Source organism: Cynoglossus semilaevis, chromosome 16, assembly GCF_000523025.1.
Source record: "Cynoglossus semilaevis isolate Cse_v1.0 chromosome 16, Cse_v1.0, whole genome shotgun sequence".
Classification (NCBI taxonomy): Eukaryota; Metazoa; Chordata; class Actinopteri; order Pleuronectiformes; family Cynoglossidae; genus Cynoglossus; species Cynoglossus semilaevis.
This window is the reverse complement of record NC_024322.1, coordinates 708942-724207: the sequence shown is the minus strand read 5'-3', so window position 1 is coordinate 724207 and position 15266 is coordinate 708942. Positions and strand designations below refer to the sequence as shown.

Here is a 15266-nt window from a genome sequence, read left to right as displayed (position 1 = left end):
TTTTCGCGGTGGGTCTTGGGACGCAACTGCCGAGATAGGAGAGGGATCACTAGATAGGTAGTGAGGTGTTTTTTTTTTGTTTTTTTTTCTGGTTATCATTGTTGATGCATTAGCCATGTTTTTGCTGACTATGTGCCACAGTGGGAAAACAGTTTTGAGATTATTCTTGTGTTGTATTTTTCAGTCCAGAGTCCTGAGCAGCAGCAGTCCCTTTATTACCTCCATCTCCCCAGACAGGGTCCTCAGTCTGGACCTGAACTCTCTGCTGTCTGTCCTGTCTCAGGCAGAGAGTGCGCTGCAGAGTCAACATGAGGAGCTGAAGGTCGGTCACGTCGCACCAACAATTCTCGACAATTAGAGCTTCAATCACACACGCGTGTCTGTCTCCTTGTTTGTTTCTCAGGGGGCGGGGCTCTCTGTGAGCCGCCTCACCGACGAGGCCGCCTCGCTGCAGCAGCAGCTGAAGTGTTTGGAGGAGGAGAACCGGCAACTGCACACGCAACATGCTCAGATGGAGCTGACAAAATCTTACGACTCGGCCAGCAGGTAAAACGCTGGACAGAGTTCCATGCACACAAATTAAACAGTGTCGCTGAATGGTGTTGACGCGCATGTTTCCATGTGTTGTTCATGTGCACAGCGAGGGCGATGTAGTTTCCTTGCTGCGTCAGCAGGTGGAGGAGGCAAAGAGGGAGAACAGCAAACTAAAGAGAGACAAAGAAAGACAGGAGGAGAGAGACACAAATAGACGGTACTTCATTCCAAAGTTTCTTGTGTGCTCCGCATGTCGTCCAGTTCTGATTTAGTCCAAAGGCTTACTCCTCGTGTTGTTCCAGGGTGGAGACAGAGCTTCTGGAAAATATCCAGCAGATAGAGAAAGGCTTTCAGCATCAGCAGGAGATTGACGGTCTGAAGGTGAGCCACATAACAAACTATATTTTTTGTTTGTTTTTGTTTTTGCTTTTTTATTTTTCCTCTCACGTCCTTTACCGCTTTCATCCTGTAGAGTGCTGTTGAGAAAGAGCAGCAAGACAGAAGGAGAGCAGAAGAAGAAGCTGCTGATGCCAGAAACACCCTGCAAGAGGTTGGTGTTTTGTTTCTGTATTTCAACAGGGTTAGGACAGTAAAATAATTTCTTCAATTTTTAAAATTCAATTTCAATTTAAAAATGAAGAATAACAGAGTTTTAAGTTCAGTGGGTTTTTTTAAAATTCAATTTCAATTTAAAAAATGAAGAATAACAAGAGTTTTATATAAAGTTCAGTGGGTTTTTTTTGCTAACATTTTTTTTAATTCTATTTCTGTGTCTTTGTAGATGGAGAGCAACCTCTCTGACAGCCAGTCATTTCTGGAGTCTGTGAGGTCAGAGGTCGGTTGTCTGCAGATGGAGGTCAGCGAGCTCAGGTAAGTTTGAACCAGATGTTTTTTGACCTAGGAAAAAAACAGATTATTCCTGAACAATTTTTTTTATGACCAAAAACAATGTGTAACAATTTGTCTTTCATCTTTTCTTTTCTTTTTTTTTTTACTGTATAATACCACCCAAAAACCTGTAATCCTTTTCCCTTTCAGAGGTCAGAGAATGGAGGAGGCCGAGGTTGTCCGTCAACTGAGAGAACGGGAACAGGAGTTGGCAACAAAGCTGGGAGAAAAGGAAAAGGAGTTAGCCGCAGCCCTAGACAAGACCGAGACACTCGGACAGCAGTGGGTCGAAATGGAAGAAGAAAAAGAGAGTCATGGGGAAATGGGGAGTCTGCGGAGACAAATGGAGGAGCGTGAAGAGGAGCTGAAGGAACTCAGGTACCGATTATAGTGTTGGAAAACATCCGACGCAGTGGGCAAGAATCGAAGGCAAAACACTGTATACATACAATAGCTCTCTGACTGTCTGTCCGCAGGTCTCTGTCGGTGTCTCTCCACCAGGAGCTCTCTCAACAGCAAGCTCTGGTTGCTCAGTTAGAGTTGGACAAATGTCGGATGAACACGCACATTCACACTCTGCAGCAGGGGAAGGCAACACTACAAGGTCAGTTTATGCTCATGTGTGTGTATTTTTAAACTAAGGTTTCACTTTTCCGCCTGCTCAAATTGTCACATAATAACGTAAATTATTGGACCTTACTAGTGACGTTCGATACCACCAATTTCCTTTCCGATCCGATACCGAGTAAAATTCGGGCTGGTATCGCCGATACCGATATCGATATTTTATCATTTGTCTTTTAAATAAATAAAAAAAAGTGTATTTCAAATCATAGCTTCTTTAAGAATCCAAGGCAGAGTTTTTTATTTATTTATTTATTTGAAACTCTGGAGTGTACTGAGGTAGCTGCCTCATTTACTATACAGTCAACACAACANNCCCGAAAGAGTCGGATTTTTTCAGTGAACCGAGCCAAAAGAACCGGTTCTCTAAAAAAGAGCCGAAATTCCCATCAATAGTGACTGAGTGAGAGCACGGAGTAGAGCCTCCTGTGCTTACGCATGACGCACACACCCAGGCGGAAGAAGAAGTAGTCCCACCAACCGAGCGTCACTTAGACAACATCTCAATAATTTGGATACTTTTCACCATGTTTCTGTTTAGGACACACCTCATCTCAGAATGCGTAAGTATCAAAAGTATCGATATTTGGATTTCAGAATCGATTTCAGAGCATAAAGATCCAGAATCGGAAGTATCGATATTTCAGGATCGATCCGCACATCACTGGACCTGTTTCCCATTAATTGCCCGGCACAGTTTCGTGCAGTTTGGTGTATAGCATAGGTCAAAACGTTTTGACTCACGGGCCACAATTGTCCTATAATTGAACTGGGGGTCCGGATCATGAACTAAGATAAATGACATGTAAAATTCATGCATAAAGGCTAAAATGCTTTTTTTAAATTATTTTCTATGCCATCTATTGGGGAAATATGGGTATTGCAGGGAAAAGTATAATGATAATATAAATAAATTAGATAAATTTTATAATTTATAATTTTATATATTTAAATTGGGGAAAAGTATAATGATAATATAAATAATTACACAAATTTTATAATTTAATAGACCGGTGCAAACGATTAGAACTGGTGACTGAAAACATTAAAATAAATTCTTGTACATGTTTCTGTAGGAGAGATCCAGTGTCTGAAAGAAGAGTTGAACGAAGTGACAGCCAAGAACGAGAGAAGTAAGGAGGAAAAGGAGGTGCTAAAGGAAACAAATGAGAGTCTGACAGAAGAGGTGGAAGTTCTGAAACGAAAGAGGAGGGAGGAAGAGGAGATAAAGGAGAAGGAATTGGAGGACTTGCAAAAAAAGTGCGAGGCTCTGAAATTGGAACTGTTGACCAAAGAGGGAGAGAAAGAGACCTTAAGGAGGCACACGGAGGGACTGATAGAGGAAAAGGACGAGCTGCGCAAGGATATTGAGAAGCTGAGGAGAGACGTGACGGCGAGGGAGGTGGAAAAGGGACGGCAAATCGAGAGAGGGAATGAGCTGGAGGAACAGCTGAAGATCGTTCGGCTGAGACTGCTAGAGAAAGAGGTGAAGCTAGAGGAGGTGACCAGGGACTCAAATCAAAAGGACAGAGCAAAGGAGGAGCAGATGGAGAGTTTTAAAAAAGAGGCGATGGAGCGAAAAGAAGAGGCGCAGAAATGGAGAGCCAGTGCAATGGAGGTGGAAGAGGAGGTCAACAAATTGAGAGAGGAAAACTCCCAACTTAAAGAGAAAGGGAAACAGGATCTGGAGAGCGTGAGGGATTTGGAAGAGGAGAACCAAAGTCTCTTAAAAATAAACTCCCAACTGAAGGAAAAAGAGGAAGAGGCTGTGGAACAATGGACATCAAGAGTAGAGGAAACAAAGGAGGAGGTCAATACACTCAGAAAACAAAACGCCGAACTTGAAGAGAAGAGAGAACTTGAGGAAAAAGGATGGGTTTCCAAAATCCGGCAGCTGGAGGAGGATGTGCACCGACTGACTGAGGAAAACGTTCAACTTGAAGAGAAAAGCAAAAAAGATTTAACGGAATGGGCATCTCGAATAGAGGAAATTAAGGAAGTGGTCAACAAACTCAGAGAAGAAAATTCCCAACAGGAGGGAAAAAGAAAAGAGGAGGTTGAGAGATGGACATCGCAAGTGGAGGAGATGACGGAGGAGATCAACAAACTGAGAGAAGAAAACTCTGAACTGGAGGCGAACAGAAAGGCGGAGGTGACCAAATGGACATCTCAAGTGGAGGAGATGAAAGAGAGGATCAACAAAGGGAGGGATGAACACTTGGAACTGGAGGAGAACAGGAAGGAGGAGGTAGCAAGGTGGACGTTTCAAATGGATGAGATGCAGAGCGAAGTTAATGCATTGAGGAAAGAAAATTCGCAACTGGAAAAGAAGAGAGAGGAGGAGGGGAGAAAAGTGGAGGTGATGGAGCAGCAGGTCCACAGACTTGCAGAGGAAAACTCCCGACTTAAAGAGAAAGGAGAGGAGGAGGTGAAGAGATGGACATCTCAGGTGGAGGAGATGGAGAAGGCCATTGGCACACTCACGAAAGAAAACTCTGAACTGAAGGAGAAGAGGAAGGCGGAGGTAGCGAGATGGACTTTGCAAATGGAGGAGATCAACATACTGAGAGAAGAAAACTCTCAACTCGAGGCGAACAGGAAAGAGGAGGTAGCGAGATGGGCATCTCGAGTGGAAAAAACGGAGGAGAAAATGAACGCCGTCAGAAAAGAAAACTCGCAGTTAGAGAAGAAGAATGAGGAGGAGGTGAGAAAAGCCGAGGTGATGGAGGAAAGGGTTCATAAACTAACCGACGAGAACTCCCGACTTAAAGAGAAAGGGGAGGAGGAGGGAAAGAAGTGGTCTTCTCAAGCGAAGGAGATGGAGGAGGTGATTAGTGCACTCACAAAAGAAAACTCCCAGCTGGAGGAGAAGAGGAAGGCGGAGGTAGCGAGATGGACTTTGCAAATGGAGGAGATCAACATACTGAGAGAAGAAAACTCTCAACTCGAGGCGAACAGGAAAGAGGAGGTAGCGAGATGGGCATCTCGAGTGGAAAAAACGGAGGAGAAAATGAACGCCGTCAGAAAAGAAAACTCGCAGTTAGAGAAGAAGAATGAGGAGGAGGTGAGAAAAGCCGAGGTGATGGAGGAAAGGGTTCATAAACTAACCGACGAGAACTCCCGACTTAAAGAGAAAGGGGAGGAGGAGGGAAAGAAATGGTCTTCTCAAGTGAAGGAGATGGAGGAGGTGATTAGTGCACTCACAAAAGAAAACTCCCAGCTGGAGGCGAACAGGAAAGAGGAGGTAGCGAGATGGACTTTGCAAATGGAGGAGAACAACATACTGAGAGAAGAAAACTCTCAACTCGAGGCGCACAGGAAAGAGGAGGTAATGAGATGGACATCTCAAGTGCAGGAAAGCAACAAACTGAGAGAAGACAACTTTCAACTGGAGCAGAACAGGAAGGAGGAGGTGACCAGATGGGCATCTCGAGTGGAAGAGATGGAGGAGGAAATAAATGCTCTCAAGAAAGAAAAGTCCCAACTGGAAAAGAGGGCGGAGGAGGAAGCGCAGAAAGTGGATGAGATGGAGGAGGAGATCAACAAACTAAGGGGAGAAAACTCCCAACTGGACGGGAGAAGGAAGGAGGACGTTCAGAGATGGGCGTCTCAAGTGGAGGAGAGGGAAAGGGTGATTTACAAACTCAGAAAAGAAAACTCTGAGCAAGAAGAGAAAAGGAAGGAGGAGGTGGGAAGGTGGACGTCCAGGGTCAAGGAGTTGGAGGGGGAGGCTGACGGACTGAGAAAAGAAAACTCGCAAATGGAGGAGGAGGTGGGGAGGTGGATAACCAGAGTGGTCGAGGTGGACGATGAGACAAACAGACTGAGAAGAGAGAATTCTGAACTAGAGAAGGAAAGGGAGGAAAAGGTAGGGGAGGCAGAGCTCATGAGCGTACGGCTCAATGTGGCACAGGAGGAGTGCGAAGACTTGAAGAAGGAGGTGCAGCGCAGGGACCAGAGCCTTGAGCATCAGATAAGCTCTGTGAGGAAGAGGGAGGAGGAGGTGGACAGGCTGAAGGAGCGGCTACGGCTGCTTGAGGAGCACGAGGGGGAGGTTGAATGGAAGCAGCAAGAATTGACGAAGAGGCTAAGACTAAAGGAGGAAAGGGAGGAGCAGCTGGAGGTCCAGCTAAGAGAAACCCGGTGTCACCTGGAGAATGAGAGGAGAGAGGTTGGAGACAGAGAAGACAGAATCACTCATCTGGCCAAGGAGCTGCAAGAGGCGCACGCCGCGGGCAACGAAGCACAGATGAGTGCTCGACAGAGGGAGCAGGCCCGGGAGAGGCTCGAAGAGGAGGTGAAGGAGTGGATGGGAAGAATGGAGCTCAGCACAAGAGAAGTGATGAAGCTCAACCAGCTTCTAAGGGAGCGAGAGGAGGAGGTTAGACAGTTGAAACGGCTGTTGGAGAGAGAGGAGGAAGAGAGGCAGGAAAGAGAGAGCCTGAGGAGAACAGAGGAGGACCGGAGGAGGAGGCTGGACAGAGAGCTGATGGAGGTAAAAGAGGAAAACCGGTTGCTGGACGAGAAGATGAGAGATGCCGAAGAGGAGTGGGAAGAAGAAAGGGAGCTGCTGCGGAAGACGGGCGAGGAGGTGACGGCTTTGAGAGAGGTAGTGAAGAAGAAAGAGAGGGAAAATGATCAAGCTCAGGAGGAGGTAACGGCCATAAGAGAGGAGAGTGAGCGGGCGCAGACAGACCTGAGAGAGGAGGTGTCTGCTCTAAGGGAGGAGTTGGAGGAAAAGGGCAGGGTAAAGGAAGAACTGCAGAAGCAGCTGAAGTTGAGTAAAGAGGAGGAGACTGCCCTCAGGGAAGCAGCGCAGCGGGAGACGAGGCAGATGAAGGAGACGGAAAAGGAACTGAGGACAGAGGTGTCGGCACTTAGACACGAGATTCAGAGTGAGCAAAGGGGAAAGAACGAGATGGGGGAAGAGCTGAGACGGATTCAGGAGGAGCTGACCGTCCTCAGAGAGGCGGCCCAGAAGGAGGAGACGGAGAAAAAGGAGATGCAGGAAGAACTGATGAGGAGTCGAGAGGAGCTGCAGTGGGAGCACGGGCAGAGGGCAGAGACGCAGGAACAGCTGGACAAAACGAGGGAGCAGGTGCTGGACGTCACAGAAAGGCTTCGCCAAGAGCAAAGGGAGAAGGAGCGGACTAAAGAGGAGCTGCTGAGGATGGAAGTGGAGGTGCAGCGGGAGAGGAGAAGGCGGGAGGTGCAACAGGAGGAGCTGGCGAGGAGGAGGAAGGAGGAGGTGCAGCAGGAGCACAAACAATGGGTGGAAGCGCAGGAGCATCACGAGAAGACGAGGAACCAGGTGTCTGCAGTTAAAGAGGAGCTGCAGCAGGAGCAAAGCAGGAAGGAATGTATACAGGAAGAACTCCTAAAGATGGAACGAGAGCTGCTAAAAGAGCGAAGGAGGAGGGAAGAAGTGCAGGAGGAGCTAATGAGGCGGCAAGAGGAGGACAGGCAGGAGCAAAGACAAAGGGTGGAGGTACGGGAAGAGCAAGAGAAGAAAAGAGACCAGGAGCAAAGGGAGAAGGAGCAGACGAAGGAGGAGCTCCGGAACAAGGAAATAGAGGTGCAGAAGGAGCGGAGACAACGGAAGGAGGTGCAGGAGGAGCTGAGGGAAGTACAGCGGAGTGCAGATGAAATGGATGAGCAGCTAAACTCCCTGCAGACTCAGGTTTGTGTCAGATATCGTCTTGTTTTGTTTGTTTGTTTTTTTTTGTTTGTCTCTCCAAGATAAAGACGAAGGGTTACAGTTTCCAGATTCTGTCTCAGTTGTCAGAGGTGACGAGGAGCAAGGAGCAAGCACGGCAGGAGGCGCAGCAGCAGGCGCAGGACAAGCAGCTCATGAAGGAGAGTCTGAGGGAGGCACGACAGGAGGTGTTGAAGCTGAGTGACCTCCTGCAGGTACGGTCGCCAGGACTGATGTCTGTCTTTTGAAACCGTCGCAAACCAATGCTAAGCTGGTTTGAAGTTGCTTTGCTTGGCTGCGCTAGCTGTCGCTAGTCCTTAATGTCAAAGTTCTGAGGTTTAAGGTACTGAGCTGACATACTGTAGTTGAAGCAGTTTCTCCATTCCTTAGATACAAAGACATTAATGTTGTCAGTAGGTTTTTAGCAAAGAAAATATTGTTTTGTTTTTTTTTTGTTTGTTTGTTATGCTCTCTCCAGTTGCTATGCTAACAGTAGGTCTTCCGATTAGCTAGTCTTCAAGTCAACATACTACTGTCTTCTTGTGTTCACATTCTTGTGTTTCTCTCTTTATCCCAACTCTCAAATAATTTAGGAGAGCCATGCAGAGGAGGAGCGTCTGAAAAGTGCTCTGAAGTTAAAGGAGGAGGCGGTGGAGCAGATCAGAGACGAGAACCTAGTGAGCGTCCGGGACACGGCCCTGCAGCACAGCAGGGAGCAGGAAATGGACAGGAGGGAGGTGGAGGAACTGAGAGCAAAAGTCACTGTGTTAGAGAGGAGGAGACAAGAACTGATGGAGGAGCTGGAGAAGGCCCGAGCGGCAGGGAGGAAGACGAGGGTGGAGGAGCACGATTTCAAGCTGAGAGCTCTTTCGGAAGAAAACCGTGAAATGAAGGAGAGATTCGAGGAGATGAGGAGGAGCGCTGAGGAAAAACTGGAGGAGGCAAGAAGAGAAATAGAGGACAGCAGGTTGGAGGTGGAGCAGCTCCGAGCCACGGCATCCATCTTGGAAGAGCAGAGGATGCGGGATAAGGAGGAGCTGAGGAGTCAGCTGATGCTGAAAGATGCTCCGGTAGGTGTGTGTGTGTGTTTGGTATCACAACTACGGTTGTGTCTAATGATTAAGGTTGCGTAATGTTGTGCAGGTGTTCACCCTGACTGAGAGAACAGAGGGGCTGCACAAGGAGGGCGATCAAGTACACCTGCCTCTGGAGAGTACCGAATCAGCCTACATTGGCCACAGAGGAGGAGTGGACCGAGGAGATCAGAGCGCAGAGGTGGAGTCCAACCCAGATCATGTGAGTCTCTCAGTGGACGATTAAAGCCTGTCCAGGTTTGATGGCCGTTGAAGTCAGAGTCACATGTTCGTCTGTGTGTTTATGGTTTTTTTTGTGTATTTTTTTTATGTATTTCTAGATTTCTAAATCTCTCTCTCTCTCTCTTACCGTCTTCCCGTTTCAGATGGAGCTCCGACTAAACTTCCTCCATCTCCTCATTGCAGAGATGGAGCTGAAAGTAGAACGTCACAAACAGAGAAACACAAATCTAAAAAGTCACTGTGACAAACTAAGGAGAGAGAAAAGAAATTTGAATTTTGTTCTGAAAGAGGTAGCCGTACATACACACACGAACACACACACGAACACACACACACAGGACAAAATGTTTAATAGTGTGTCTCGGTATGTTGAAGGTGGAGGAGGATAGGTTACAGTTAAAGGATCAGCTCATAAACAGCAGCCGGGTGAGTTGAAAAAACTGTCATGACCAAAGCAGATCAAGGGGAACTGTATTACTAATGTGGACCCCTGGTGAAAATTGTATTGAAAAATATAATATTAATATAAAGTGTCTCTGGCTAAAAAATGGGTTCAGAGTAAATTTTATATATTTTTCAAACTGAAAAAAAAAATCCAAGATGGGTTGTGATCATGAAATATTCTACTTGTTATTAAAATAGAAGTCGAATTTGATCAATGTCATTTTTGTTGCGCTGCCAAAAATGTGTAGTCGATTGTTACCACAATTATTACAGTTACATTTAGCATTGCGTCAACAATAAGACAATTACGAGGCATTTCAGTTAAGATTACAAAATATATGTTTCTCTTTTTTTTAACCTAACCACAATTATTACAGTTACATTTAGCACTGCGTCAACAATAAGACAATTATGAGGCATTTCAGTTAAGATCACAAAGTATATGTTTCTCTCTTTTTTTTAGGAATTTTTTGTTTTTGTTTTTCCCCTCAAGGAGAATATATATGTTGTCATCGGTTTTTCGATGACCACCCACTAATAAAAGTAGAATCTCTCAAAGACCACAACAATTCGATGTGATGATAGTGCACATATTAGAGATGACTTCCTGGACCTGGACAGCGTTTCGTGCTACATACATTTGTTAAGAAAGTCTTATTCTGTCACTGAACAAACAAAATTTGAACAGGATCTAGTTTGCGAGGGAAGAATACGTAGTCACGCGGCACTATATGTGGAAGATGGCATTGTTTACATTTGCCAGTTGTGTACCATACATATGTTCACTTTCTTTTGAGTGTTTTTGGGGGCGATCTTTTCCCTTCATTATGGCTCCCAAGTGTAAGTCAAAATCTTGTGATGTTTTTTTTGTCCTACATTATGGCATTACCACTGTGTTAGCGTAGCTTACTAGCGTAGACATGCGAAAATCGGTGACGTCGCACTGTAGGTACGAGCTCCGATGTAAGTGGAGAACCCTATGCATTCTGGACCAGCTGCTTTTGTTTTCTTTTAGACCAGAACAAGCTACAAAACCCTCTGTACCTGCCATTTAAGTGTACACTTGTCCTTTCAGAGAAAAAAAAGAATTACATTCTGAACGTTAGAACATAATTTCACAGGTTAATTAAGGTGTTACTGCTCAGTGACCATGGAGATGTTGTTATATTATTGAGTGTTTTTAAACTGATTTAATGTTTTAGTACGAGTGGATGGGCATCACAGAAAGTGAAAACGAGGGGCTATTTCTGAGAAGAAGGATACTGGAACTAGAAGAGGAGGTGAGAAGGCGAACATGGAGGAAATGGAAGAAACTGAGTTGTTCATTGTTGACACTCATTGTCGCTCTGCTTTCCCTATTCAGGTGACTCTTCTTCGTCACTCGTTGCACACTCACCACCGTCAGAAAGCGGAGTTCATCGAGCAGTCCAGCAGAAACGACCAATGGCTTCTGTCGCTCAGATGTAACCTCAGCCAATCACTGGACGCTGTCATGCACCGACCATTACCATCAGTCCTGGAGTCGGAGGCGGAGCGATTGGATCACAGCCTAAAAGAGGAGGAGCTGAGGATGTCGATCAGCCAATAAAGAACATTTAACTCGAGCTTCTGCTCGTACACAAATCTTAAAGTGTTTTATTTTTGTATTATATTACAGTACAGTAAGCTTTAATGATATTTCCAATGATCCAGGAGTTTTAAGTCCTTGATCTGTGAAGCTCAAACTTTTTCTTTTTTTTAATAAATAAATAACTTTTTTTCAAAGCTTTTGAATCCTCTCACTCCTCTCCCTCTGGACTCTTGTTGCTCAAAAATGCCCCATTGACTTCCATTAAAACTACATTTTTAAACTCTGCCATTACAGTAAAAAAACAGAAGGTAGAGGCAAAGCCATCTGCTGGGGTCACTACAAGGTCAAAGTATAAAATCATGGATTGCAGAGAATTTCCTGCAGCTAAACTGGGACAAAACAATGTCTTGATCACTGGTCCTGAAGCTAAGAGAGCGAAACTTTTGCCAAGATTATACAATCTTAAGAGCCAATCCCTTATTGGGTCCTTTCACCTTCTATCTGTACAGCACTTTGTGCTACAGTCATTGTATGAAAAGCGCTGTATAAATAAGTAAATGTTAAAGTTAAGGTCAGCGTCAACAACCATGACAAGCTATGTGATTGTGTGCTTGAATCACGGTAAGACGTTTTCATCATTAATATCATTCATTTAATACACGCACAAATATAAAGAATGCATTGTATATATTTAATCTGAATGATAAGGAAGGACATTATTTGATTTATAGATTTACAAAAAAAAATTTTTTTCTGTATGTTGTGTACATATAGTGAAGTCGACAATTAAAAAAATCTTTCAGTTTTGTATCTTATTGGTAATTTGTGGATTGGTCACCATATACAGCTACAGGGTGGGACACCGATGGCTACTTCTTCTCTACAGTAATTTCACCACCACATTAAAAAAAGCACTTTTTGCATGACGGATTGTTTAGCAAATATTTCCTTGCCTTTGGCAGCACAAACTTCCAGTCTTTTCCCAGTACTATTTCAGAAAGCTAGGCTACAGTCGAGTTTATCATGACTTGTCAACAGCACTCCATAATGATTAGTCTCATCAGGGAGACACTGTCTACATACTGGAGAGTCCAGTCATTTACTTTACAGTTCTGATAAACAAATAAAAAAAATCTCTGGCTCCAGTTAAAGATGGTGGGCGGTAAAAGATTGGCTCCCACTGTTGGTGAATCATTGTCATCACAGCTGAGTCACTGAGCAGCTGCTGCTACAGGAATGACAGCAAGAGGCTAAATACAGACAGGGGAATTTCCCATCATGCACCTGGCCTGGTATCACACTGGATTTCATTTCTGCTCTAAAAATAACCTCAACAAATCCCTGTTCACATGTGGCCACATCAACACTGGAGCTCAAAGCAAACCACTGGCTGCCAACAATACAAACAAGCAAAAAAAATAAAACCAGTCCATTTCAATAACAATAGGCACATCTTCTAGGAGACTCTAAAGCCGCGGCTGGTATTGTACATTACGTTGTCCTAATTTTGATATGAATGTGATATATTTTGAATGTTAGTGGGTACTTACCATAATGACTTATTTAGACACTGTTCACTTGAACAGAAAAACTGTGAGTTCTTGAACGTTAACTCCTCATATTGGAACTTCTTGAGTTTGTACAACTGCAACTTGAGATTTGAGATGTGATGACATTTAAGATTTAAGATAAGATATAGAAGAATGCAATTTCCCAGCCTGGGATCAATAAAGTCCGTCCATCCATCCATCATCTGTCGATCGATCGATCGATCTATCTATCTATCTATCTATCTGTCTATCTGTCTATCTGTCTATCTGTCTATCTATCTATCTATCTATCTATCTGTCTATCCATCTGTCTATCTATCTATCTATCTATCTGTCTGTCTGTCTATCTATCTATCTATCTATCTGTCTATCTGTCTATCTGTCTATCTGTCTATCTATCTATTTATCTATCTATCTATCTATCTATCTGTCTATCTGTCTATCTGTCTATCTGTCTATCTATCTATTTATCTATCTATCTATCTATCTATCTGTCTGTCTGTCTATCTGTCTGTCTATCTATCTATCTGTAAATCAAGACTGATGCAATATGTAGAGATTTGACAGTTTTCTTAAACTATTAATGAAGCATCTGACAATAGAATGTAGTAGATCAGGGGTCTTTTTGAAACTGAAGGCTACTTTAAGGGCTCTTAGTAATATGAAGAGCTATTTGTCTGATACAAAAAAAATACACCCAAACAATGTTATAATATGTTCTGGGACATCATGGTAGACATGGTGTCATGTCTGTCTGTTTCCTGTCCTGCTTTGTGGGGTAATCTGTGGGATCACACTCACCTGTTGGTAATTAGCTTCACTTGTGTCACCTGGTGTTTCCTGTGTATATATACCCCTCTCCCTCACTCTGTCCTGGTTGGATCATTGTGTGACTGTGTTTGATCATTGTCGTTGGATCAATGTTCAGTTCGTTCTGTCAGGGTGTTCGTGAGTTTCCTGTTCTGTTTTTCCTTGTGTTCCAAAGAGAACTCCATGCCTGGTAGTTCTTCGTGTTCTGCCTGTTGGGTTCTGCCTGCTTCCTGCCATGTCGTTGTCCACACATGGTCTACCATGTGTCCATGATCCATGGAGTCCATGGTAGCTACCAGATGGGGCTACCAGGTGACCCCGGGAACCACATCGGTGACCCCTGTAATAGATAGTGACTGTGTCTATAGGTCAGGTTTTTGAGAAGATGGGGAAGTTTGAAGACCAGGACAAGATCCTAATCGTATTTGATGGTGAGCTATTAACCTGGAAGGAAAAGACTCAGACAAGGAGATACAAGTACGTACACACACATACGCAAACATTTAAGTTTGTATTTTATTTGCTCTGAAGTCTACACACGTATTGTAAATTACTTTACTTTCTTACTGTTGTAAAAATACAAAAATGGCTACTCGACAATCGTTCTCTGTCTGATTCGTTATTGCTGCTCAATGGCTTCTCCTAATTTGTTGTCTTCTGTCCATGGTTTATTGCTAGTCTAAATTGATATTATTATACATCTTTCCTAGGATCTAAATACGTATGTGAGAGGGAGGTCATGGTTAACAGCCCTGAAGTGCAGTTGGTGTGCACTGCGATTGTATATATTTTAGTTTAATCAGTTCTCAGATTGACAGCGACCGCATGCCCCGGTAGACGTTTAAAATGATGCCACACAGAGGCAGGAGACATTTCTGGTTCACTACAGGTGGGTAATTGAATCATGAGGAAATAAATAAAAAAAAAAAAACAAAAAAAAAAAATGAGTTTGCTCTGTGGCAGTAGCTGTAGCAGCAGTTGATTTCATAAATGCAGCACATTAAAGTTTATATTTATATGTGTATATACAGGGGTTGGACAATAAAACTGAAACACTGGCCAATTTAGTGATCTGTATCACTATCTAAATCAGGGGTCTCAAACTCAATTTACCTGGGGGCCGCTGGAGGCAGAGTCTGGGTGAGGGTGGGCCGCGTAAGGGATTCCACAATAAAGTTTTTTTTAAAAAGTCCTCAAATGTTAACAGTTAACAGTTTTAATGATTTCTTCTGAACATGCAGTGTTTTGAACATGAATGGAACATTGAGTGAAAATCATGAACGGTTCTTCTGAACATGGCTCCTCTTGCCTACTCCTCTCTGCCAGATACTTGACAGCGTTTCTTTTCACAAATCTGAACCACATTTGGCTTGAGAGAGGAAGCAGTTGAGACCCTCAGTATGGCTTGAAGATGATCATCAGTAAGTCTAAGACCTGTACTTGGACTTATTGAAGTTCAGCTCAGGGAAGTTGGGGGGCAATTCTCTCAAAAATTGCCCATGCTTGTCTGCTTTTCCACTCATCTCCCTGAACTTGGCTTTGAGGTCAGAGTTGCATTGCAGGTCAATGAGCTCCATTTGAAACACAGGGGGGGCATCTTGCACATCAAAGGTAAAGGGATCCGCAAAAATTTGAAAAGTGTCTCTGTGCTTCTTGAAGTCTTGTGTAGCTTCTGTAGCTTCAAAATATCATCAACATATTTCTCTCTGAATGGTGTGCCTGCATCCACGAGTGTCTTGCATGCTGGGAAATGGCAAAGGTTTGTCTGAGAGAGCTGGGCTTTCCATAACACAAGTTTTGTGGAGAATGCTCTCACGTTGTCATAGGCAGCGCTG

General features: G+C 44.1%; 1 protein-coding gene across 1 annotated transcript in view; it reads left to right on the top strand.

Annotated features, from left to right (window-relative positions):
- Positions 1-11126, top strand: part of si:dkey-230p4.1 (trichohyalin) — a 20468-nt gene extending 9342 nt beyond the window's left edge. The window contains 16 exon segments of the mRNA XM_025063702.1: positions 63-322; positions 404-546; positions 641-751; positions 837-915; positions 1007-1084; positions 1316-1404; positions 1573-1800; positions 1899-2026; positions 3123-7726; positions 7825-7956; positions 8335-8811; positions 8885-9037; positions 9201-9433; positions 9435-9483; positions 10704-10781; positions 10865-11126. Of these exon segments, the coding sequence (XP_024919470.1) occupies positions 63-322; positions 404-546; positions 641-751; positions 837-915; positions 1007-1084; positions 1316-1404; positions 1573-1800; positions 1899-2026; positions 3123-7726; positions 7825-7956; positions 8335-8811; positions 8885-9037; positions 9201-9433; positions 9435-9483; positions 10704-10781; positions 10865-11089 (7067 nt within the window). The 3' untranslated portion in view covers positions 11090-11126.
- Positions 11127-15266: the final 4140 nt, after the last annotated feature.